This window comes from Spermophilus citellus, assembly GCF_964194105.1.
Source record: "Spermophilus citellus genome assembly, chromosome: 3".
In the NCBI taxonomy this organism is placed as follows: domain Eukaryota; kingdom Metazoa; phylum Chordata; class Mammalia; order Rodentia; family Sciuridae; genus Spermophilus; species Spermophilus citellus.
In genome coordinates, this window is record NC_138184.1 from 218,555,374 (window position 1) to 218,581,595 (window position 26,222).

The 26,222-nt window shown below is 37.7% G+C and overlaps 1 protein-coding gene across 3 annotated transcripts in view; it reads left to right on the top strand.

The window, feature by feature from the left end:
* Positions 1-26,222, top strand: part of AGK (acylglycerol kinase) — a 97,200-nt gene that overhangs the window by 13,884 nt on the left and 57,094 nt on the right. For all 3 annotated transcript variants that reach the window (XM_081283027.1, XM_081283028.1, XM_081283029.1), the window contains exons 2-4: positions 3,392-3,509; positions 19,392-19,431; positions 22,185-22,264. In XM_081283027.1, the coding sequence (XP_081139153.1) occupies positions 3,409-3,509; positions 19,392-19,431; positions 22,185-22,264 (221 nt within the window). In that variant the 5' untranslated portion in view covers positions 3,392-3,408. The remainder of the gene's footprint in view (positions 1-3,391; positions 3,510-19,391; positions 19,432-22,184; positions 22,265-26,222) is intronic.

Here is a 26,222-nt window from a genome sequence, read left to right on the forward strand (position 1 = left end):
TGGTCTGTTCAGATTGTCTATATCCTCCTGACTCAGTCTGGGCAAATCATATGACTTAAGAAATTTATCGATGTCTTCACTATCCTCTATTTTATTGGAATATAGATTTTCAAAATAATTTCTAATTGTCTTCTGTATTTCTGTAGCATCTGTTGTAATATTGCCTTTTTCATCCCGTATGTTAGTAATTTGAGTTCTCTCTCTTCTTCTCTTCGTTAGCATGGCTAAAGGTCTGTCGATCTTATTTATTTTTTCGAAGAACCAACTTTTAGTTTTGTTAATTTTTTCAATAGTTTCTTTTGTTTCAATTTCATTAATTTCCGCTCTGATTTTAATTATTTCTTGCCTTCTGCTACATTTGCTGTTGTTTTGCTCTTCCTTTTCTAGGGCTTTGAGTTGGAGTGTGAGCTCATTTATTTGTTGGTTTCTTCTTTTTTTGAGGAATGACCACCAGGCGATGAACTTTCCTCTTAAAACTGCTTTCATTGTGTCCCATAGATTCCGATATGTTGTGTCTGTATTTTCGTTTATCTCTAAGAATTTTTTGATTTCCTCCTTTATGTCTTCTATAACCCATTGATCATTCAGTAACATATTGTTCATTTTCCATGTGATGTAGGATTTTTCCTTCCTTCTTTTATCCTTGATTTCCAGTTTCATTCCATTATGATCAGATAAAATGCATGGTATTATCCCCACCCCTTTATATTTACTGAGGTTTGCCCTATGGCATAATATATGGTCTATTTTTGAGAAGGATCCATGTGCTGCTGAGAAGAAAGTATATCCATTTGATGATGGTTGATATATTCTATATAAGTCAGTTAAGTCTAGGTTATTGATTGTGGTATTGAGTTCTATAGTTTCTTTATTTAACTTTTGTTTGGAGGATCTGTCCAATGGTGAGAGAGGTGTGTTGAAGTCTCCCATAATTATTGTGTTGTGGTCTATTTGATTCTTGAATTTGAGGAGAATTTGTTTTGTGAATGTCGCAGCACCATTGTTTGGTGCGTAAATATTGATAATTGTTATGTCTTGTTGGTGAATGGTTCCTTTTAACAGTATATAATGACCTTCTTTATCCCTTTTGATTAACTTAGTCTTGAAGTCGATTTTATTCGATATGAGGATGGCCACCCCTGCTTGCTTACGAGGACCATGTGCGTGGTATATTTTTTCCCATCCTTTCACCTTCAGCCTGTGTATGTCTTTTCCCATCAGATGTGTCTCCTGGAGGCAGCATATTGTTGGATTTATTTTTTTAATCCATGATACCAGCCTATGTCGCTTTATTGGAGAGTTTAAGCCATTAACATTCAGAGTTACTATTGATATGTGGTTTGAACTTCCATCCATGTTTGATTGTTTATCCTTTTTTTAAAAAAAAAAAAAAATTTAGTTTGTCTCTCCATGATTGTCTTTCCCCTTGCCTTCTGTCTTTACTGCGGCACTTCCCACTGATGGTTTTGGTTATTGTTTTTCATTTCTTCCTCGTGTAGTGTTTTGCTCAAAATGCTTTGCAATGCTGGTTTTCTGGCTGCAAATTCTTTTAACTTTTGTTTATCATGAAAGATTTTTATTTCGTTGTCATACCTGAAGCTTAATTTTGCTGGATACAGAATTCTTGGTTGGCATCCATTGTCTTTCAGTGTTTGAAATACATTGTTCCATGACCTTCTTGCTTTCAGTGTCTGTGATGAAAAATCCGTGGTTAACCGTATTGGTTTACCCCTAAATGTAATCTGTCTCCTTTCTCTTGTAGCTTTTAATATTTTCTCTTTGTTCTGTATATTGGATATCTTCATAACAATGTGTCTTGGCGTTGGTCTACTGTGATTTTGTGTGCTCGGTGTCCTGTATGCATCTTCAATTTGTATATCTGTTTCCTTTTTTATTTCTGGAAAGTTTTCTGTAATTATTTCCTTCAGTAAGTTTCTCATTCCCTTGGTTTGAATCTCTGTACCTTCTTCTATCCCGATTACTCGCAAGTTCGGTTTCTTAATGTTATCCCATAATTCTTGGATGTTTTTCTCGTGATTTTTTACCAGCCTTTCTGAGTTGGCTAGATTCTTTTCAAGATGGTGTATTTTGTCTTCATTATCTGATGTTCTGGTTTCTACTTGCTCCACTCTGTTAGTGATACTCTCAATTGAGTTTTTAATTTGGTTTATCGTTTCCTTCATTTCTAGAATTATTGTTTGATTATTTTTTATAGACTCTATCTCCTGATAAAGATGCTTAACTTCTTCTTTTATCTGTTTGTGAAATGCATTCTCAATGTGTTCTTTCGCTGCTTGAATTTGCTGTCTTGTATCCTCTTTAAGGTTCCATTCCATCTGTCTTAGGTGTTCCTTGAGTTCTTTATATGACCATTTTTCTGATGACTCTAGGTCCTCCTGAATATTTAGGCTGTCCTGCGTTGTTTGTACTCCTTTTCTTCCTTGTTTTTTGAAGCTGCTCATGTTGTTTCTTGTTCTGTTTGACTGCTGAGTTACTGTTTACTCCTATAAATTAGTTTGATGCTTGGGAGGAAAGGTATTTGAAGGGAAGGGAAGAAGTCTCTAAAGAGAATGAGAGTAGGCAGGTAGAATTCAAGAAAAAAGGGGGGATAAGAAAAATGAGAAGACTAAAGAAGAAAAAGAATAGGAACTAAAAAAGAAAAAGATTTAAAAAAAATAATAATAATTAAAAAAATTTAAGCTAAAATTAGTAGAAAAAAAATTTAAAACATATTTTGTAAAAAAAAAATTAATAAAACAACAAGAAAGAAAAAAATGAAAATGAAAGAAAAACCTAAATCAAAAAAAAAAAAAAAAAAAAGGAGAAAAGAAAAAGAAAAAAAAAAACCTAATAACTGCAGTCTTAGAGTTTGATCAGCGGGATGAATTAATGCCGAGTCATAGCTGTTTGTCTGCGGGAAGCAGGTGACCGGGAGTTTGAATTCAGCGGGCCAGAGCTCAGTGCGTGTTCTCGGATCACTTGGATTTTAAATTGTCGCTCATCTTATCAGCTGTTTCATATAATTCGGCAGCTCAATCGCGCGGTGAAGCGTCTGCTCTGTGGTGCTCTGTGGGAGGCGGCGGCAGCGGCGGCGGCATCGGCGGCAGCCTTCGGGACCCCCGGGGAGGGGGTGCGGGTTGGGGGAGGGGAGGCGGCGCCTCAGGCCACGCGGTCCGGGTACCGGACACGCAGGTGAGCGGGCGGGGTGGGGGAAAGAAGTTGAGATCTAAATTTAGAGACTGAGCTTGGGAGGAGAGACGGCTGGGGAGAAAGAAGCAAGGTGGAAAGGCGGAGAGGAGAAGGGGAGGGAGAAGGAGACGGGGTTGATGGAGCCGGGCGGCTCGGGCTGCAGCCTTACTGCTCGCCTATTTTCCTGTTTCTATTCATCTAGCAGATCTCCAGGAGAAGATGACTGTCTTCTTTAAAACACTCCGAAATCATTGGAAGAAAACCACAGCTGGGCTCTGCCTGCTGACATGGGGAGGCCACTGGCTCTACGGGAAACACTGGTAAATATCAACAGTCCCACCCCACCTGCTCTCCAACCGCAAAACAGCCTTAAAGAGCCTCAGGTTGAAGTTTTACCCAGCAGTTCTTTTCCCTCTAAAATACTGTGATGTAAAAACAATCAAACAAAAAAACTCATTCAAGCCAAAAGCCAAGACAAAGATTTCTTATTGTAACCAGTTCTATACAATTAAAATTATATGGAGCTATTACACTCATACTTCAATAGATATGGATTATTCTAATGAGATTGGAAGTGAAGCTGTTTTTATTCATTTTATTTGTAGTTGAAGAAATTGAGGCCTATCACACAAAAAGTAAAGTCCTCTTTCAAGTTCAGACAGGAATTAGGACACATATAATGTGTCCCTACCCCAACCCTCCACTTATTTTTAACTTGTGAAAAATATCTCCTTGGAATTTTGTTCCTGCTCTTTCTTAGTATGATCTCTTGATCTGCCATCACTCTGGTTGCTAGACACTTACCAGCTGTTTCTTCCATTCCCTCTGACCATCTCCATCTATCCCATTAACCTAGGTCAATTTCAATGAAACAAAAACTTTCAAGCCTTTTGTTTGAATAAGGAATTCAGTGCAATTATGTATATTTATTAGCCTTGGAGGGAGAAGAATGTGCTGGAGCTCCTTTTCCATTTTAATATGGAAATAAGATTTAAATCAACAGAGAATTTTTAATTTTTTTTCCCCATTTTTATTAGTGCATTACAGCTATACATAATCCTGGGATTCACTTTTTTTTATATAAAAAATCATAGAAACTATTAAGCAGCCAATGGGTCGCAGTCTTTTGCGAATTAAGTGCTACATCTTAAGTCTATAGCAACACTGAATCTATGTAAAACAGAAAACAGAATGGCTGTGCTTTGTATTGTAGGTTTCCTCATTGGAAGAGAGTCACATGGATACTTTTGTGATTGTTTTTAATTTACCACTGTCAGAAATGACTTTATGATGCAGCATGGTATCTTCTGTTCTTCAACTGTATAAGTTGGAGCATCTTCTTTTCTAAGTATTTTCAAGACTAAGCATTTAAATTTCATTAGTTAGCATCTAATGAAATAAGCAGACCTCAGAAACGTATATCAGAAAAGACAGTAATATCAGAAAAGACAAGGACAGCATAGATTTTTTAATAAATAAAATATGATACATGTAGTATTTGGCTTCTCCTCCTTTTTTTAACTAACATGAGCCCTCAAGGAGAGGCTCCTGTACCTCCTTTGCAGGAACTCAGAGCTAGACCAGGATCAGCTTGGTCAGAGGATGGTCCCACTCACTGGGAGTTACTGCTGCTTCCTTGACTAGGTGAAATTTGAGTAGCTGTGACCCCTGTTCAGGATGTCTTCGGAGGTACTGTAATATTTTTTTGCCCTTAGAGTCTTGAGACTTTGAAAAGGGCCATTAGGTCTCTGGCACCAGAAGAGGCCTCACTCTAAATTGGTTCTGAAATAGCTTGAATTCGCTGTGGTAGGAGCCAGTCATTTTGCTCTGTCTCCACCTTTGACATTTAAGGTTGCCACCCCAAATGCAAAACCCCTGTTGTCCTTTTGTGTTTCTTTTTCTCAAACTTTTCTTCTGCCTGCTTTGATACTGTTTAGCTCCATCTATTTATTTATATTTATTTTAATATTTTTTAGTTGTAGATGGATACAATACCTTTCTTTCTTTCTTTCCTTGTTTATTTATTTATTATGTGGTTTTGGGGATCGAACCCAGTGCCTGATGCATGCTAGGCAAGTGCTTTGCCACTGAGCCACTACCCCAGCCCTCCACTTATTTTTAACTTGTGAAAAACGTAAACTTGACCACATTAACCATTTGTGAATGTACAGGTTCTTAGTGTTAAGTATATTCATATTGCTGTGATTCCTAGAACTTCTTTGTTTTATAAAACTGATACTCAATACTCACTGAACATCAATTCTTCATTCCTCCCCTCCCTGCAGCTCCTGGAGCCACCATTCTGCTTTCTGTTTCTATGAATTTGATTACTTTAGGTCTCTTGTATGTGTGGAATCGTATTTTTTTTTTTTTGTGACTGGCCTATTTTACTTAGCAAAATGTTCTCAAGGTTCATCCATCTTATAACGTGTGGCACGATTTCCTTCTTCTTAAAAGCTAACTAGTTAATATTCTATTGCATATATTTACTACATTTTCTTTATCCATGTATTTGTCATTGGACATTTGGTTTCCTTCTCTCTCTCTTGCCTACTATGAATCATACTGCAGTGAACTTGGGTGAACAGATAGCTCTTTAAGATTCTGCTTGCCATTCTTTCAGATACATACCCAGAAGTGGGATTGCTGGATCATATTGTGATTCTATTTTTAATTTTTTAAGGAACCTTTCTACTGTTTCCCATAGCAGCAGCATTATTTTACAATTCCACCAACAGTGCACAAGGGTTCTAATTTCTCCCTCTCCATCCTCACTAACATGCTATTTTGGTTTTTTAAATAGTAATGCCATCCTAATGGTAGTGAGATGATATGTCATTGTGGTTTTGATTTGCTTTTGTCTATTGATTAATGATATGAAATACTCTTTCATATATCTTTCAGCCATTTCTATGTCATCTTTGGAGAAATGTCTGTTCAAGTACTTTGCCCTCTTTTTAGTTAGGCTATTTATTTATTTTGAACTATAGAAATTCTTTACATTTCCTGGATATTAACTCCTTAGGAGATATAGAATTTGCAAATATTTTTTACTGCTTTGAGTATTTTTTTTTTTTTTTTTATTGGCAGTACTGAGGATCGAACCTAGGGTTTTGTCCATACTAGGCAGTTGCTCTACCCCTGACCTACATCCCAGCCCTTTGTTACCTTTCTGTGTATCTTTGTTTCAGTGTGCTGACTTTGTTCTTTGGTGCATAGAAGAAGTTTTAAAGCTTGATATAGTGCCATTGTCTAATTTTGCTATTGTTGCCTTTTTTTTTTTTTTTTTGACTTGTGCTTTGATATCATAGCCAAGAAATTGTCAAATCCATCTTTCTCTATTCCTGGAACTTTGACCACTGCTGTGCCCTCTTTCACTCTCCCTACCTGACAATGGTTGAATGCTAAACCTGAACATAATTTACTCCCATTCCACTTCTGAAATATGGAACTTTGGCATCCTAGTCCCATTATAGCCTCTATTACTCCAGTTTTCTCATTCTCTTACTCCCATTCTTCAGTGTTATCAAAACTTTGTGGCCTTCCTGGTTTCTTTCCAATCACTTTTCCCTACTTTTCACTTTTTTACTCTTCTAGATTCCTCGATCCAACACATCATATACACTTCTTAACTCCATTTTTCACCTGTCCTGTCTGGCCTTTTCCATCTCCCATTTCCTTCCTCTCATCATAGCTGAACTTTTTGTTTACTTCCGACTCATGATACATCCTATTCAGTCTTCATTAGAATTATTTTCACCAGTTTTATTTCTCATCCTTTTTAGACACTATTGGCTATTCTTGAAACGCTATTTCCCCCTTGCCTCTGACTCCCTAACTTTTGTCTCCATAAAGCTCTTTTCTGAGCTTCTGACCTGATCATAACTTCAGTTGCTTAATGTCTCCTTGGGTGCTTCACAGGTGCCTCAAACTCAACAAACTTAAACAAACACACAAAAAAATTAAATTAAAAAAAAAGCTTTCCTACCAAACCTGTTTCTTCTTAGTAATTGGTATCACTCACTATCCATCTAGTTTCCCAAACTAGGAATTTGGACATCACACTCCACTTCTTATCCTCATTCCCCCCATCTGGCTTATGTATTTTAGGTGGTTTTGCACCTCAGATCTCTTAACATGTTCACTTTCTTCTGTCTGACTTCACTGTCACCATGCTCATCCACACTACCATCCATTTTCTCACCTGGATCCTTACTAGCCCCTCGCTGTTCCCCTTGTACCTACTCTTGCCTGTTTCTAAGGTTTTTGACACACCATTGCCAGAGTGTTCTTTTACAAGTGCAGATTACTGTTGCTTTTAGGGTCAAGTCCACTATTCTTACCAGCTGTACATGAGTTTGGCCCCATCTGCAAACATCTCCAGCCTTGCTTTACTCTATAGTTAGCATGTGGAACTTGCAGGTCTTCTGAAATGACTTGTTCTGTTTCAAGGTTCCTTGGAGGGTTTTTTGCATGTCATTCCCTCTGGGCACACTCACTTCTTTCCAAGGCAACTACCATTTCTTCAGGTCTCAAATGTTGTTATTTCTCAGAGGAAGTCTTCTCTGTCCCTTCAATTTTGAGTTAGGCAATTTTTCTATATTTTCTCCATGGCTGTGAACTCCTGTATAAAAGTCAGTTTGTTCTGTTGGTTTCTTATATCATAAAACTCTGTTTTGCCCTGTTTGTTTTGCTCATGTTGTCCCTAAGGCCCAGCACATAGAAGGTACTTGACACATTGTGTTTGTGGAAGAGGGAACACACAAGAGAATGAAGGGATGAGGGCTCAGGCAGGATATCACTTGTGTTGACTGTCCACTTCCCAAACCTTCATCCTGAAGGAAATAATGCACTAAATCTGTAGTCAGATTTCTCTTTCATTTTCCACCAAATTTATTTTAAAATATTCATTAATTCCTCCATTTCCTGTTCTATTTTCTCTTTGCTCATTCTTAGGCAACTTAACTCTAACTTTAAAGAGAAAATTAAAAACACTGGGCATGCATCCCTGCATGCATGCTTCTGTTCTCTTTCTGTCTCAGTGGATGTATTTGCCTCCTGCCCAGCCCCTCTAAGCTCTCAGCCACATCCCATCCTTACCCTGTTGTCTTCACTTATATCGTCTTCACTTTCTGCTTCTTTCTCCTGTTTGTCAGAACCCTTCCAGGCTTGAATGTGTCTTGCACATTGGGGTATTCCCATTCCTTTACTATCCGCCCCCTTCCCTTTATGCATTTTTGAATGTGTACCTCATATTGGCAATCTCTATGTCCATTTCAGAATAAGCTTAATAAAATTTGGTATATAGTCTGTCATTTGATTGTTCATGCTCTTGAGATGAGTGGTTTCTTAATTATTAAATTAAGAGGGTATTTTTCAATCTTGTGTTACCACATTTGATTCTCTTCAACTGTATCACTTTCACTTATCTTTGAGATGTCTTCTTGCTCTGCTTGTCCTTCCAATGCTGGTGTCCCCCAGTTTCCCTTCTCACTCTGTGATTATAACTGCATGTTGTTTTCAGTTATGATACATAGATTTTGGGGCCATCATGTTTTTATTGACCAGATCTGTGTCTCTTGAGAATCTCTTGAGAGTCTGTGTAAATAGGAAAAAAACCTTTTTGTAGTAGAGTTGGGAAGAATTGCATATTTTAATTTGTTTTTATTCTGTTTCTTTTTTATTTCTGCGTTTAATTTCTCTTTTGACATCAGGTATTTATTTGCAGGTTTTATTCCACTAGTGATAGTTAATAGTATACCAACATTTTCTTCTCTATTGGGAATTCCTCCCTCTTCTTTTTTCTCCTTTCTCCCAAGTTTCAAAGACAAAGTCTATGCTTTCTTTTTCTTCTGCATAATTTCCCCACAGCAGGTCGCAGTAGTTGACAGGAGCAGCGGGGACTGCTCTCAACTCAGTAAGAGTGATTGAAGAGGAGGAAATGGCCCTGTTTGCTGAAAGTAAAGAGAATTTAAGTATTGCTCATTCCTCTTCAACTGCTCTTACTGAGCTTTCTGGGTTCCCTGGGGAAGATGATGTTCCAGGTTGCTCAGTTCATCATGTCAGCAGTTTACCTGCAATAGCTTCCCACTCATTTCCAGTCCTTTCAGTAGCAAAGAATCTGCTAATAGAAAGTAGAGAAAGCAGCATAAGAAAGGAGGCAGTATAGTATAAAAGTTGTCTCTGGAATCAGAAGTGACACTTGATAGCAGTGTGACTCTGGGCTCTCATCTGTAGAATGGGGATGATAACAGCATCTCATTGGGACATTAAAGCTTTGAATAAGATAACTGTGAAATTTTTAGCTTAGTGTCTGCTGGATATAAAAGTTTGATAAATGTTAGTGTGAGTATATTGATATAATCAATACTACTTTGGAATTACATAAATACTGATGGTAACTGGGCAATGAGTGACTTGAGAGACAGCTAATGGAGCAGGAAAACAAGGACCTGCCAGATGGTCTAATAAGACCTTCTGTTACACCTTCCATGTGTAACAAAACAACTTGGAAAAGTCTAGTTTGAAGACTGACAACCACAAAAGAGGCAGGGGGTAAGCAGTTCTGGCCAGTAAGCCATATCCAAACCCTGTCCTTCTGACTCGAGCTCAGATTGTTCCTGTCATCACTGGAACCTTGTCCGTGCTTATGCTGGCTCTGGTGTGTCTTCCTGTGGTTTTGGCCAGTGAGCCATGGCACTCCTTCTCAACTAACCTGCTTGGCTCGGTAGTTAACAGTGGCTCTGCTCCTGCTTAGTTTTGGCTCCAAGTTCTCGGTTTACTCATTTGGCTCCATGCTTTCAACACCAATTCTGCCACTAACCTTGGCTTGTGATCCAAGACTTTCTCCTATTTATTTTGGTGGAGCATCAGTCTTCTCTAGTTATCTGAATTCCTGGTACCCTTTCCTAGAAATTAAAAATCTCACAATACCATAAATCCCTTAACATTAAGTTTGCAAAGAAAATGTAGCTATGGTCTTGAGCCTTGGGTTCATAGATTTTTATTACTGTTGAAGGTTTTTTTCTCCACACATAGAAAATCAGGATTACTGTACTTTGGCTTTTCTAAGCATTGGTGGGAGTTGCCTTTCAAGTTATATGGTAAAAAACAATTTCTTAAATGAGAAAAAAATAATTGGCTATAAGTTTGCCTAATAGGTGTGTTCAGCGTCATTTAATTTTATTAAGAATTTAGAGATAATGGTGATAATATTATCTAACAATCAGTGATTGCCATGTGCCAGACAGGATTCTAAGCACCTTGCATTTAGTAACTCATGTTATCTTTCTAATAACTTTATGAGATGGTTATTAATCTCACACTAACATGAGAATAATAGGTCTCTGCAGATGAAGAAAAAGGGACAGCCAGATTAAGTAATTTGCCCAAGGTCACACAGCAAATAAGTGTCAGCTATGACCCAAAACCAGGTAGTTTTGATCCTGACCCCTCAAAATGGCTACTGTGTCTCAGATGACACTGGTGATATGAAGACTACATATAAGCTGAGAGGGCTTATGTCATAAGGTCCCTGCGGCGTGAGAGGTTATTATAACAGTGCTTCAGAATCTGGGCTTCAAGTCAGGTATGGGTTTGAGTCTTGCCTTCATCTCTTGCTAGGCATGTGACTTTGGGCAAGTTATTGAAGCTTGCTGAATGTCACTTTTGTTCATCTGTATAATATGTCCAAGCATTATTTTGATGTTTAAATGAGATAATGACAGCACAAATTGAAAATCTATTTTTACAATAGATGTATAAGGCAGTATGCACTATGTCCTGAGGGGTTTAAAGTAAATGGTAGGGTGTCTAAGGAAAAAAAAAAGGATTAATTTTTTAAAAATTTTATCATAGAAATTTTAAACACAAAAATTACAATGATAGAGTGAGTCCCCATGTGACATCACCCAGCTAAAACAAATTTTAACATTTTGTAAGAGGCTGTTGATCTGGACTAGGCACCAGTACTGGGAACAACAGACCAAGCCAATAGAGAGTTTAATTGTGGTAACTGAGCTTTGGTTGATCAGCCCTGTAGCCAGTGAACTAACTGTAAGCTATCAACTGTGCTGTAGCCAATTGGCTGGTTGATGAACCAATCTTTAGTCAGTTGGGTTGTTTTTTGTATCTCATTTCTGTTTCTCTGTAAATGCTGCCAGATCACCCTGGTGGCTGAAGTTCTAGAATCTGCTCTGGTTCTGGGAGATGCCTGACTCATGAATCATTTTTGCTTTGCTCATATAAACTCTACTAGATTTAATTGGCCTAAGGAATTTTCCCTTTTAACCCACTAATCTTCTGTGTCCTCTACTTTTTGACTGGACTGTTTTAAAACATATCTCACATTTTATATCATTTTAACCACAAACACTTCAGTACTTTATCTCCAGTAAGTAAGGACTTGAAAAATTAAGTCACAGTGTCGTTATCAGGAACCTAACAAAATTAAAAATAGGTCTTTTATATTACCTATGTCTGTATTTACATATTTTTAATTGTCCCCAAATTATGGTTTATAGTGCATTTCATTTGAATCAATATCAAAACAAGTTTTATACTTTGCAGTTAGTGCCAACCTCTAAAGTGTCTTGAACCATGATTCTCCTCCTTCTCATAATAATTATTTTGGAAATCAGTACTATATTTGCCATGTAGAATTTTTCATACCCTGGATTTGTCAGATAGCCTGTGTGCGGTGTTTACTGCTATGCAGAGCCATGTACTAGAGCACGAGGCACAAAGAAAACCTGGTGACTTTATTGAAAATTGTGATAATGTATGTTACAGGCTTTTGACATTCTTTTTTTATTTTGTAAGATATTTAGCTCCATGACTGTATTTTTTGGCATGCCCTTAGCTTTTGCACCTGAGGCCTGTGTCTCCCATGCCTTGTTTTGGCCGTAGCCATGCATGCATTTGTTCCTCTAGCCCTCCTGGGTCTTGTCAGCTGAGGACTAGATCCAGGTGCTAGAGCTTTGCTCCTCTCCTTGTGGCCAGGATCCATTTGGGAGCTCTAAGTCATGCCAAATCTTAGATCCTACTCCAACTTGCTGAGTCAGAATTTGCCCTTTAGCCAGACTTCCAGGTGACTGAAGTTGGAGGTGCTCTGATCAGAGTCATAATTAGATTCTGGTTTCTTACTTGGCAAAAATTCTTGTTAGGCGTGTGGTGGGTTTCATGTGGCATCACTTTAGGAGGCGCATGGTGACTGGGTGACCTGTTGTTAGTGATATTAAGATTGACCAGTGGATTCAGATGGGATTAGCTAATCCACCCATAAGATAGTTAAGAAGTTCCTGAGAGTTCCCTGAAGCAGAATGAGTAAGAGGGGGCTGTAGAACCCCACTGTGTGGAACCCCAGCAATGAAACCCTGGGTAAGTTTCCTACCCTCTCTGTATGTCAGCTCTCTGTTGATAAACTGGAGATAGTAATAGTACCCATCTCTTTGGGTTGTCATGCAGACCTTTTTGGAACAGTGCTTGGCACAAAGAACACTCTCAATCAGAAATAGAATTTTTTTTTTTCCTGGCTTTTTCCTTCTCAACTGTGAAAGCATCATAATGATGTCCTTTTCAGTCAGACCTTGTACACTGAGTGGCCCAGTGTTCTAGGTGGTATTCCTCAAGCAGAGGCAGAAAACGGAAATGCAGTGTATGGAAATTGGTGAGGAGTTTGAGTGGTTTGTAGAATGGCATATTTTCAGTAGGATTTAGGGAAACCGTTTCGGAAGGCTTGACTACAGGAAGTCTGTAGTATTTAGGGAATAGTGAAGATCTGAAGGGGAGAAGAATGTCAGGAACAAAGTAGCACTCAGCAAGGTTAATCCAGCACCCCTGTCCCTGGTACATTTGAGGAGAAAGGCATGAAAGTTGAAAGGTGTCAGAAAGATAATAGAGGCCTGGAGCATAGGGTTGGCATCAGGAATGGAAAAATAAAAATGTGGATGTGAGATGGTGGTAGTGTGAATAATTTGTGAGCATGGGTGTTGAAGCAGGTGGGCATCTTTCTGGTTTGGGTTTCCCCTACTTATTAGCTATGTGGCCTTGTCAAGTTACTTAATCAACTTAAACTATGAGCCTTACTTCAAAACAAATATCTATTTGGCAGGCTAGTTGTAAGGATTGGATGAGGGGATATGTCTTAAGTGCCTGCTACTGTGCTGGGCTTGTAAGTTAGCCCTTGGTAAGTGCGTGGTAAGTGCTAGCTATTGGACTGGGGATGTAGCTTGACTGCCATGCACAAGGCCCTGAGTTTGAGCCTCAGCAAAGCACACATGCACACATGCACACACACACACACACACACACACACACACACACACACACACACAAACCAAACAGGAAAAAAAGTCAAGCTAATAGTTATATTGCTAGGTGATTGGGTGTTTGGTTGAAGGAGAAGAATGTGGAAGAAACCCTTTTCTAGCCTCAAGACTAGGATAATTGGTGATATAGAAAGAGGGAAGTTGTCAGGGAGAATTGGTTTGAGGTGGAGCCTTTACATTCTGTTTTAGGTAACGCTGAGTTTGAGACCCTGACAGGATATCTGGATGGAATGTGTTAGATTCGAGGGGTAAATTATGTATGAGTCACACTTGACTAGTCTCATTTTTCTTTTAGTTCAGAATATGATTTCAGGAATGTCTTGTGCTTTGTTTTTCAGTGTCTCTGAGATTTCTGATAAAGCACATGTTTTACCTTAACACCTGTTGGGAGTAGCCTGACTACAGGCAGTGGCTTGGGGTCTAACTGCCTCCACAGCAGCTGATAAGAAAACTTAATCTCCCTTCCTGCTTTTCCTCATTGCAGATTTTGTTGCAAATTCGAGAAAGCTGTTTGTTTTGCTTTTTAGCCACTTCAAAGTTCACCTTTTTCTCTCTCTGCACAGGCTGATGCTGAAATTAGGGTATTAATGGGTGCTATTTAAAGAAGCTCATTTATGGGCAATTAAATTACATGCCTGACAGCCCAGATTTGATAGGGAATAAGGAAACCTTTTTTTTTTTTTAAGTACAATGAAGTTTAATTATATTCACTTTCCTTTCAACTCCTTTGTTAGATTATCTGAAAAGCAGATTTCTTTTTTTTTTTTTCAAAAAATCTGTACTATTTATCCTTTTCCTCATGTTTACTGGGGGGTGCTGAGCTGGAAAGGCAGTAGGTATATTTAAGTTATACTTTGTTGACTTCACATAAGTTTTAGGGATTTTCAGATCAGTGGTTTTAGTTGTTCCAAGCACTGAAGAGAATAATCATAGCTGATGCTAAAACTAGCCCCTTTCTAGGTTGTAACCAGCATCTTAAATATTTATGTTTGTAGAACAGGAAAAATACTAACAATAGTTCCTCCTAACTTCTGTGTTTGTAGGTCAGAAGCTGCCCAGATCCATCATGTGTCCTGGATCCCAAAGTGAATATCATTTCATGCGGACTATTTATAGAGAACTTGTTAGGCAGGAGGGAGATGTAAAGGGACTCTCTCATCTAGTGCTTTCTTCTTGAATAGCTTAATAATCTATGTAATGATTTCTGTCTTCTCTTTTTCTATGTAAATAAGCTCAAGTGCTTGATTATATATAACTGAATCCCAATATGCATTTGCTTATAATTGCACATGCAAATTTATAATGGCCAAACAGAAGGAACTAGTTTCCTAGTAAAGTGAATGTTACACAGCATATGGAAAAGTATCTGGCATAGAATGTTTAAATTGGACTGTTGGATGGAAATGAATGGATGATAAAAAGAGCAGAAAATGGGGAGAAGTGAATGAACCATGAAAGTTATCAGTAGAGAACTTATGAGAATTGGGTAGGATCAGAAATCATTGACAAATTGGCTGGTGGTTATAGCTCTGAAGAGGATGCCCTTTAGTGCGCCAGAGCCTGGCCTGATGGTAGTGCCATCTGGACCTCAGTGAAAACTCAGCCGCCAGTCACAAAGAACTTTCTTCCTATTGTGTACAGAATTCAGCCAACTAGGATAGTAAGGTAGGAAGAGAAATTGATATTTTGTGGTAACCTAAGTCTAGAATAAGAGAATGGAAGAAGAATGGTTTCATGCTTTAAGAGAAATAGAAAGCTCTGGAGATAAAGGCTTTCTCTGCTTCTGTTTCTCTTGGTCAGTAGAGTGAGAGGATAAACTGCAAAACCATCCTCTGCTAATGAAAACTTCGCTAAGCAGGCCAAATGATCAGCTTGGTTAAGTGAGAAAACCACTCAGGGGACGCCATCTTTCATGAACTTCCTATCCTGAATTGGAGGGGGAACAAGTTGTGTGCAAAAAACATGGGAAATTAGAAGGTACTTGAAGTATACACAAGTAGTAACTTGTTCCACATAAGTATAGAATAAAATGGCTAGGGTCTGATAATAGATTGGGAAAGGGTGATTTTTGGAGTTGAGGCCTTTCCATCATGGACAGAGGTTGAGTTTGGCTAATAAATGTTCTTGAATTATTAAATAGAGTGGTGCTAGATTCAGTTGCTGGATTTTACCTAAGCTCACTTGTAGGAAGAAAGTATAATAAACCTGTGTGGTAATCCATGGATTAGGTGACTGTTGGTGGTTGCATTTGCCTATGTATATCATGAAAGAATGGACAGTGCTTTGTTGATTGTGTTTTTGTCACTGGGGAATACAGAATATAGGCAGAGTGCAGAGAATCAGGAGACTGAAGTTCTGAGCCGTCTAGCTAAACTTCTAACCATGGGCGATTCTAGGCTGAAGATTTCTTTGTACTAAGTTAATTAGATAGCTTTGTACTAAGTTAATTAGTTACTTTGTAAAGGTCAAAGGAAATGAGAAACACAGTTTAAGTGAACATACCAGAATCACTTTGGACCTAGAGACCTGAGATTGAAGCTGTACATGTTTTGTGTGTCTTTGCCCAGATGAGAATCACTGCTGTAGTAAACTTTGTTATTAATGGATATTGTCTTATGGTTTGATTTATAGGGATTGGCATGTGTGAAGGAAAGATTGAAAAGTGTTAGACTAGATAATTTCTAAGGACTTTTTCAGCCTTAAAGCTTCAGATTTCTAGGAAATGGAGCTTGGGCTTTTGGATACTTTCACAAAGGCATTTTATTTGCCTGGATGCTGTATAGCTTTCATATTTGAAGAAATAAAAATAGTAAAAACAGGGATTGAAAGCTTGAAAATTGCTGTATATATCAAGGAGTTCCTGCTTGACTGGTGGGTAAGTTCACATCTCTGGGGTAAATCACAGAGCTTATGTTTAAATGAGATAAAACATATTTTTGGCAAGGGCTTCTGGAGAGGATCAACTTCACTGTGACATGGCATACTGACATTCCATTGGTGTTGGTTTATTCTTCATTCTGGGTATTTTATTAATTTCATTGTTAACTAGCAACTTTACTTCCTCCTTTTCTACTTGCCTGCCTTTCCTTCTCTCTCCCTCCTTTTGTAGCAAGTACATTCTTGAGAAAATGCTCTTGGCTTGCTTTATATTATTAAAAATGTTAACCCTTGCATTGTTAAAATTGCCACCAACTAACATGTGGGGCATGTTACATCAGAAAAGAGGAAACCTAACTTGCTGGCTATTAGCCACTTCCCGACCTTGGGGCCGCACATGGCTAGGATGGTGCCTGGCGATCAGCCAGAAGGCCTTACCGTGGGTTGTGACAAAAAATCGAACCACCTCTAGGATAGGCTCAGAACCCTTCCGCCTTCGTCTCCCATTACTGCCTATAGGATGGGTGTACATGTGAATTCTCCCCACCCTGCTGATCTTTATCCTGATTGGCTTCTGTACATTATATTAGCTGTGTATGTTTTCTCAATAAACGAGCTCCTGCTTTGACTGGTCTCCCTGACATGTCTGATTGTCCTCTGGCGAGGGATGTGGGCGGTCAGTCGGCCCTCTCCTTTCTTGGCTCGTCCTGGTTGGGGCGTGCTCTCCCCATCTTTCCTTCAGGTCAGGAGGGAACAAGGGCTAAAAACCCCTACACATCTAAACTTGAAATCTGTTTTGTACAAAGCAAAACTCTTTGCATGCATCAAGGGAAAAGCCGGTGGTAGGACTTATATGTGCCTCTAGACTGTAATGGGAAATACCCTTTTTGGGAAACAGTATGGATCAATGGGATTTTTCTCTCTGTGTAAAATTGTTATTGAAATAACTTATTTTGCAGTCCTGAGGTAATAAATAAAACATTTATGACTTGGAATAAATTGAGAGCATCCCATTACTTGTAGTAGCAGGCATGTTCATATGCTTTTAAAGCTTCAGGCAGTGACGTCAGCAGATTTTTTTCATTTTCTGATCCAGAGGCTTCTGATTTCTGTCAAAGAACTCACATTTTAATATTGAGTAGGTCTTCAGGGATCCTTTCTGATATGACTATGTTTTGTAGTGCCTCTTGTAAATTGTGCCCAGGTTACTGTGGGAAACCTGATATTACATTATGAACCAGAGATTATGGTGGGTTCAATATTTTATCTCACATTGTATATAAGATTCTAAATGTGAAGTACCAAGTAAATTATAAAAGCTTATGAGCATGTTAATTATTTTTAAATGTTTTACTAATTTGTACCTGAATTTACCTCATCTTATAGAATGTTTTTTGTTTTTTTGTTGATGTTGAAATGATTCACTGGGAACATGTGATGGGGAGGGATGCAGGGAACAGAGCAAAGTGTGTTTGGGAGTCCTGAGTGGGCAAGGAGGAGAAGATGACAAAGCTCTCATGCCTCCTGGGCAGCGGTGGGGCAGTCTTACAAGAAGCTGGGGCCTGGGCCTGGTTGCCAGGGCCAGCTGTGGGCCAGACTTCACTAGGGATTGGTTTCCCTGAGCTTTTTATCTTTTGAGGTTCTATGGAATAGCACTCTCAGGTTTCAGATTGGCACTGTTGATAGTTCCCTTTGGATAGTGTTTTCCTATTGAAGCTGACTGCTCAGAGACTTTGAGGGGTTATTCTACAGCCTAGCTGTGGAAGAAAAGTCATCAAGCAGCCTTTGACTAGAACTATGGCAAAAACCCACAGGTTGTTTATATTCATTTCTTTTCCTTCAACCTTAAATATTAAAATCAAATTTGAAGTTACTTTGAAAATGCAAAATTCAAAGTCCTTACTGTTATAAAAAGAATCTAAAAAGTGAATATAAATAAAACAATCCTATTTACCTTTTAAATTCTACAAATTAATTTCCTTAACTGTTGTTAACCAGGTGATCAATGTCAGCAATGTGCATGAACACATACTCTCATGTGGGGAAGATTCTGGGGCCCTGTAGGCAATCAGAGTCATTCAGAGTGCTCTTAGGACACATTTTAGAGACCTTTATGTTAAATAGATGATTATATTCTGACAGAATGCTTTTTTGAAAGCCAGAATTTTGCCTCTTGACAAAATTTTCTATTTATGATATAATTGAGAGTCTGACAGGAATATAAAAAATAGGAAATTTAGGTAAAATAGTAGCAGAAGCAACTAAACATCAAACTTATTTCTGACAAATGACCTGATTAATTTCTACTAGATAAGAAAAAAATCAGGATATGTGTATATATTTTATTGTTGCCTAATAAATTACCACAAACTTAGTGGTTTGACATAAATTTATTATGTCTTCTGGATTAGAAGTCAACATGGATCTTACTGGCTGAAATCAGGTGTCAGCAAAAATTGCTATCCTTTTGGGGGCCTTAGGGGAAATCCCTTCCCCTGTCTTTCCAGCTCTAGAAGCTGCCACATTCCTGGGATTCTGGCCTTCTTCCGTCATCAAAGCCTGCAATCCACTATCCTTGTGGAGTCACATCTGCCTCTGATCACAGTTGGGAAAGCTGCTGTGCTTTAAGGCTCTTTCCAACAATCCAGAACAGCCTTACTGTCTCAAAGTCCTGAATTCAGTCACATGTATAAAGTCCCTTTGCCATGTAAAGTAGCACACCCTCAAGTTTGGGGCATTAGGATATGGACATTTTGTGGTTAGAGGGTATTATTCTTCCTACACAGTAGAAGTACTTAATGCAGAATTTCATATAGAGATGTATTTTTCAAATGTGCCTATAACTTATCAGGATCAGCTCTTTTAGAAACTTTTACTTGGATATTTATAGGGAAGAGAGGCGTTTATTTGAAAAATAAACCCCACAGATTTTGTGTGGCTCTTAATCTCCTATGAAAGTTAATACTAATGTTAGTTCTCTTTTGTTTGCTTTGATAGTGATAACCTGCTAAGAAGAGCAGCCTGTCAAGAAGCTCAGGTAATGCTGTTTTTCTGTGATAAAATTAAAACTCCCCTTATCTCCATGGTGCAGGAAACCCATGCTACTCCAGGGATGTGCACAGGGTCTTGCGTCAGTGCAGTCTGGCAATTTTTTCCCACTATCAGGGGATGAATAGGGCTGAGAGCCAACTTAGAGTAGAAGGGAGGAAGTGAACCATCTGGTGAAGAACAGTTTTAACGCCCACCCCGTTAGGCTTGTTTTTCTGGATCACTCCCAAGAACACATAACTGGACTGGCTGAAGCTCTGGAAATTTGTTCACGTCTGCAGTTGTCCTTGAAAATCTGGCTAAACTCTGAATCATCTCTGATCCAAATAATCCCCAAGAGTATCAGTTTAGAGCAGGTGTTACCTCTGAAAGTCAAATCTTAAAATTGTTGATTCATATTTTAAAGCCCATTTCTTTAACACAGCTGATTCATACTATGAGCACTCTTATCAGAATTCCATGGGATTTTCCTTAAACTTTATTTATCTGGTTGTGGTTAAGTATAGTAGAATTGTAAATCCTTTTAAATTTAAGAGCACATTTTGTCCCCCCCACCCCCTGTCCCATTTGTATATTATACTTCACTGGTGAGTTTCTGTGACTAGTTCCTTCTTCTTTATATGTCATTTAAACTTATGAAGCCAGAAATGCCCCCCCAACAAAAAATAACTCATCAAAATAAAAAATGGCAAAAGAATGGAGCATTTAGTGGAAGTAGGTGGCAAACCTCATGTTTGTTTCTGAAATGTTTTCATGGATGACAATGACAATCACAACAGATACTATTAATAAATTCCTGACTTCACTGATTATTATCTGTTCTAAATCTGTTTGAAGAATTTGATTTTAAAATATCTCATGATTCCAAGTTTTTCATTCAAATAAACTTTAAATTTTTAACATAATTTTTAGTTGACACAGTATTTGTATATATTTATAGGTCACAGTATGATACTTTGATACATGTATGCAATGTATAATCAAGGTAATTATCAAGTAAATTTTAATATCAAATTCAAGGTGAGTCCTACCTCAGACATCCTCCCTTATTTAAAGTAAATGCCTCCACCTCTGTTCTGAATTCCAGCTCCTCAGTATTTCAGGGACAGTGTTCCTTTAATTTCCTCCCTCTCACATACTGACCTCTCTTTACCATTCTAATTGTCCCCTTCTGCAGCACATGGTTAGCTCCTGCCACCTGACAGAATGGAAGTGGATTCATCCTTATAGTCTTCTATAATTACTTCTTCCATGTCCTTTTTTCAGATTAAATTCTTGAAAGAATGATTTAAAAAAAAATCTCACATAAACTCAACTCAATGTTATCTCACATAAACTCCTTAATACACTGTGAATCTGAGACTGAAGTTGCAAGTGAATAAGCATTCCAGAGAGGAAACCAGGACAAGAAGGACTAATCTAGGACTGTAGATTTGGAAGTGGGCAGGCCAGAGAACTGGGTTAATAAAATTATTTTTGATCACACTTTAGATGAGTATGGGTAGAAAACGAAAGTATTACAGTATTTAGAGATTTGGCAGTAAAATATTAAGGTCTAAGTAAGAGTGAAAGCAATAGAAGTGATAATATAGCAGAAACTTTTTTTTTTTTTAACAAAGAAAGTGTTTAAGAAAAAAGAAGGAATCTTGTTTGTTTGTTTTTTTGTTTTTAGTAAGAAATACTGGTGAGGACTTCTAGTGGACTGTCAGTAGGGTAAATTTAGAGTGAGTTACTTAATAAAAGATCTTTGTATAACTTTCTTTCTTCTCTAGTCTTTACTTTGTACTTCTACACTAGACTTCTGACCCCTTAACCCAGATTTGTTCCCCACCACCCAAAAACTAATTTGTTTTCTTTTTGTGCTTTCCAATTCTCATTTTGTCAACTGTCTTCTCCAGTCCAGACATTGTAGCAGTAGCTCTCACTTAGTTCCCATTTTAAAATCCTCACATCTAGTTTTTTACCTCTTAATTCCACTATATCCTTATTGTTCATAAAGCAGAACTTGGGGTTTTAGAGCTAGATAAATGTAAATTCTAGACTTGTAATTCAGTAACTCTGTGACTTTGAGTAACTTAATCTGTTGTAATCTTGGTTTTCTAGTCTATAAAACTGAAATTGCATTAAATCTCCTTGGTTTCTCAGAACTAAGAATAATATGTGTGAGGGTGGCAAATGCTAGGTGCTTAGTAAATTATGAGTTACATTTCTTGTCCTATGCCAGTTGCTGCTATTTTAGTTATTATACAGGGTTGCAAAGAAGAGGAGGCACATAGATTATTAGGTTTAATTTCAATATGTATGAAGCTATGAAGATTAACTGGCAACCCAAAGTTTTCTCATGAATAAGTTTTAGTACCAAACTGAAAGAGAAAAAGATGGTATTCTGACAACTAAAGACACATGGGTTGAACTTCTCTCTTGACAGCCTGTGGCCTTACTTGTTATGTTTATAATAATTTTAGGCATATTTTATGGAGAAAAGCTACCTCTAGTAGGTGAAGCAGGATTTTTTTTTTTGTCATTAATGTTGCAGGGTTTTTGTTTGTTTGTTTGTTTGTTTTCTTTTTTGTTGTTGTTCTTTATGGGTTTTGTCAATATGAGATTGTGAATAAATATTTGTTTTCTCCAGAGTATATCACATGTCTGTTAGAAGTAAATTCTTTTGGAATGAAAAAATATATGTGATCACTAGCTGAATAAAAGGACATTTACTGAAAACTTTTCTTTTTTCCTTTTCAGGAGTTTGGCAATCAATTAATTCCTCCCAATGCGCAAGTGAAGAAGGCAACTGTCTTTCTCAACCCTGCAGCTTGCAAAGGGTAGTTCAGTTTGTGATTTATTATATGTTCAATGTTTCTAAAGGGGGGAAAAGAAATCACAGAATTTCAGCCAGCTAGTTAGTCTGTGTGGAACTGGAAGAGCTAGGTTTAGTACCCTAGTAGCAAAAAGATACATTTTCGGTGTAGCATTAACAGTTAATGTGAAATAACTATAAAGCTAATTGATGCTTAGCAAACTTGTATAATTGAAGTTTAGTAATCATTCCAGAATTAACACTCACAAAGAAGTCTAATCTGCTTGGAAGTGGTCCCCCTGGGGACAATGCTCTGCTGTGTGGCATAAATCATTAGACCATCTCTGTAGACAAGATGTTCAGAGATGGCCAAGAGCACCGTGTGTTCGCTAAGGCAGAACATTCTTTCCAAAAGGAATGGACCTTGAGCTAGGTCTTGGTGCATACTTGCTATTCCCAGCTAAGATAATGGCCCATGGGGTAGGGACCTAGAGACAGATGTGACCCATTATGTGCTTTTAATGTCACAGAGCAGTCTGTAACTGTCATTTAGGGACTTGTAGGAATTAAGGTGTGAAGAGTAATAGTTGGGGCTTTGGTAGCTAATGATGTGTCCATAATGGTTCATTGATTGTGCCACTCTGAAATGGAGAAGGGGTGTGGTGGGGAGGAAGTGTATAGGAACCTAGTCTGTTGGTGACAAAAATACCATGGGCAGAAAAAACAAAACAGAACCTTGTTTTATGATGTTAACTGGATGCTGCTCTCATTCATTTGAAAGGGTGAATATAAAAATCTTGAGAACTTTGGGGGAAATAATTTAAAATTTATTTTTAAAAATAGAATGAGAGGATTGAAGGGGAAATGAACTATTCTTTTTGGCTTTTCTGGGGATTGGGCAATTAATAAACATGTTTTAAACTGGATCTCGTAAGACCTAAGTGAAATGACATTAAGAAGAATAATAAAAAGTATAGCTGGGGTTGTACTCTAAGGGGAAGGCTACTGTTGTCTAGAGCAACATTTGGCATAGGCTCTGCAATTAGTTCCTCTGGGTATTTCTGGGGAGTAGTGAGCCTGACTTCACAGAGATGAGAACGAGTCGTGCTTTCCTTCTTAATCAGCAGTGTAGGGTATTCACCTACACATTGTCTAATGGGCTTAACATTATATTTGCCAGGCTTTATTGGAGCCACCTGCTTGCCCCCATAAACCCACCAGTCAAATGCCTTGATCACTGTTGTTTAATGCCAGTTATTAAATAACACCAAGAAGTAAATAAGTCCTAATGCACTATAACCACCATACCCAAGGTAATTAGTCATTGGTGGCCTGCAGGGGAGAAATTATGGGTTTCAGAGTTGAGGGACCTGTCTATATACTGTTTTGCTGCTCACTAGCTCTGGGATACTTTGAAGTTACTCTTCTTAAAGCCTCAGATGTTTACTCATCAAAATAGTGATGTCACATAGTGATATCAAAATAGTGATAGTACATTCCATATTGATTAGGTGTCTTGAGTATTAAATGAGACAATGCCTGTGAAGTGTTAAGTGCTATTTCTGTTTCATAGTAAGCTCCAGTAGAACAGCATAGAGGCTGCTGTTGGGTGCAGAACACTTGCCACTCTGCTCTCCCACCCTTCCCAAGAGCTCTGCACTTTTTCTGCCAACTTTGGTGTAACTCTTCTGTGCTCTATTCTTTTAGAGACCTTTTAGGTTACTACTTGCTAATTTCTGATGAAGAAGTTTATGGCAGTTTGCTTGAACTATAATCAGTTTCTTCGAGTTTGTATTTCTAAGAGGTACATTTTTTGATGCTAAGGATTAAAGGTAGGCCCTTGAGCATGCTAAGGAATCACTGTATAGCTTAACATTTTTTAAATTAATAATTTTTTTTCAGAGAAGCTTTATTTTTATTTTATTTTTATTTTTTTTGTGGTGCTGAGTATTGAACCCAGGACCTCGACCTCGTAGATGGCAGTTTTAGGTTCAGCTTACATTTTAACATGTAAATGTATTTGCATTTTTAAAGGTGGTTCTCATTTGAAAGTATAACCTCTATCTAAAGGCAGGGCTAAGATTCTGTCACTCAAGTGGAGTCTTTCCTTCCTTAAGGCGTTGCCTGTTCTGACAAGGTGAATCCCTCCATGCTTCTAGGATGCAGTTACTCTGAAACTCAGGAATTTTTTGTTTTATAAGCTTTCACTATTTAATTGCACCATCTTTATCATTGTGGCTCTGCTGTGACACATAATTTATAATTTATCATGTAGCTATTTCATTATGTAGTACTGGTTTAAAACTTCAGAAGAGCTTTAAGAAATAAGATAACTGTGTATTTAGAGTTAATAAATAATACATTAAAGAGTAATTATTTTGTGCGTGTGCCTGAGCCTGGAAATTGCTGTAAGTACATAAAGTTTTTATTTAGCCCTGGTGCTATCTTGCCCTTAATTATATAATAAATAATGTATTTCTTACTGGTAACACTTTTTTTTCAATCTTTTATATAGAACATTATAAGGAGACATCTTCACCTTTATATTAGGGCTTTACTGAACCCAGGACATCACAAAAATATGTGAATAAACATTAAAGGTTCAAGTCTTTTTTCTTGAACTCAGAGGAGGTTATGGATTTATTGAGATTGATATGACAGATTGAGACTTCTCCAGAGTTTTGCTTTTAGGAAATAAATTTCTACTTTCAACTGCTCCATTCTTATTACTCCAGCAATGATAGCAACCCTGGAAAGAGAACTGTTTGCAATATCATTGACTCAACCCTTTATTGCTGGGTTAAGCCCCCAGAAATGCCGAACTGGAAAGGAGAAATGGCCTCTTAGCCTTTTATGTTCATTCTGATAACCTTGCAGAGCAGTAGACAAGGTAGACTGTATTTTATTTATTGTATGCTCAGGTAGGTCTTGATGGTTCTTATGAAAATTTGTTCAGGTTTCTCAGTTCTATTTTAATTCATAAGAAATGTTGTGTGTTCTGTATGCCATTTGGTGATTATATCTTTATAATTTACAGGATATTGAATTTGGTCTCTTCATAACTATACATGATTAACATTAGTGGCCTTTGAGTTTCTTTCTAGTATAAAAGTCAAAGAATGCATTGTTGGTAAATAATAATAATAATAATAATAATAATAATAATAATCTTTTAGAAAGAAGTTGCATAAATATAGATATAAAAATTTGATGTTTGACATTGAGTTTTTAAAAGCATTATTTATTTTGTTAGGCGATAATTGGAAATATTTGGGTAAAAGACTGGTCAGCTAATTGGATGGTTTAACAAAGATTTGTCTTTGAGATTGCCATTGTGGGGGTTTGGGTGGGGCGGTTTTTGCAGTTTCTGCTTCCCTTGATTCCTAGACAGTTTTGAGTCCTGACTAAAAATGGGACAAGAGTTCACTATCAGAATGACATGCATCATAGGTTTAAAGTACACAAAGTACTTCAATTGTTACACAAAGTACATAAAGTATTAAAGAAATGTAACAATGACTTTCATTTTTTTTTAAAGAGAGAGAGAGAATTTTTAAAAAATATTTATTTATTTTTGTTTTTTAGTTTTTGGCAAACACAACATCTTTGTTTGTATGTGGTGCTGAGGATCGAACCCGGGCCGCACTCATGCCATGCGAGTGTGCTACTGCTTGAGCCACATCCCCAGCCCCAATGACTTTCATTTTGAGACATCACCATTATGTCATATTCTTTTCCTCAGAATTTACATGCCTATATTTGGGGCAGGTTTATTCACTCATTTTAAGTTAATTCATCCTGTACTTAGTGAGCATTTTTGAAACATGTCATGCATGTTTCAAGGATTAAGGAGGTTTGGCATCTGTTTTTGCAGAACTTTCAGGGTAGTCCTGAAGACAATCATGGAAATCTCTAGTCCTCATCACTGTGAAAGTTTCTAATGGGGTGTGGAAAGTGAAGAGGAAGTGCAGAGGAGGGCATGA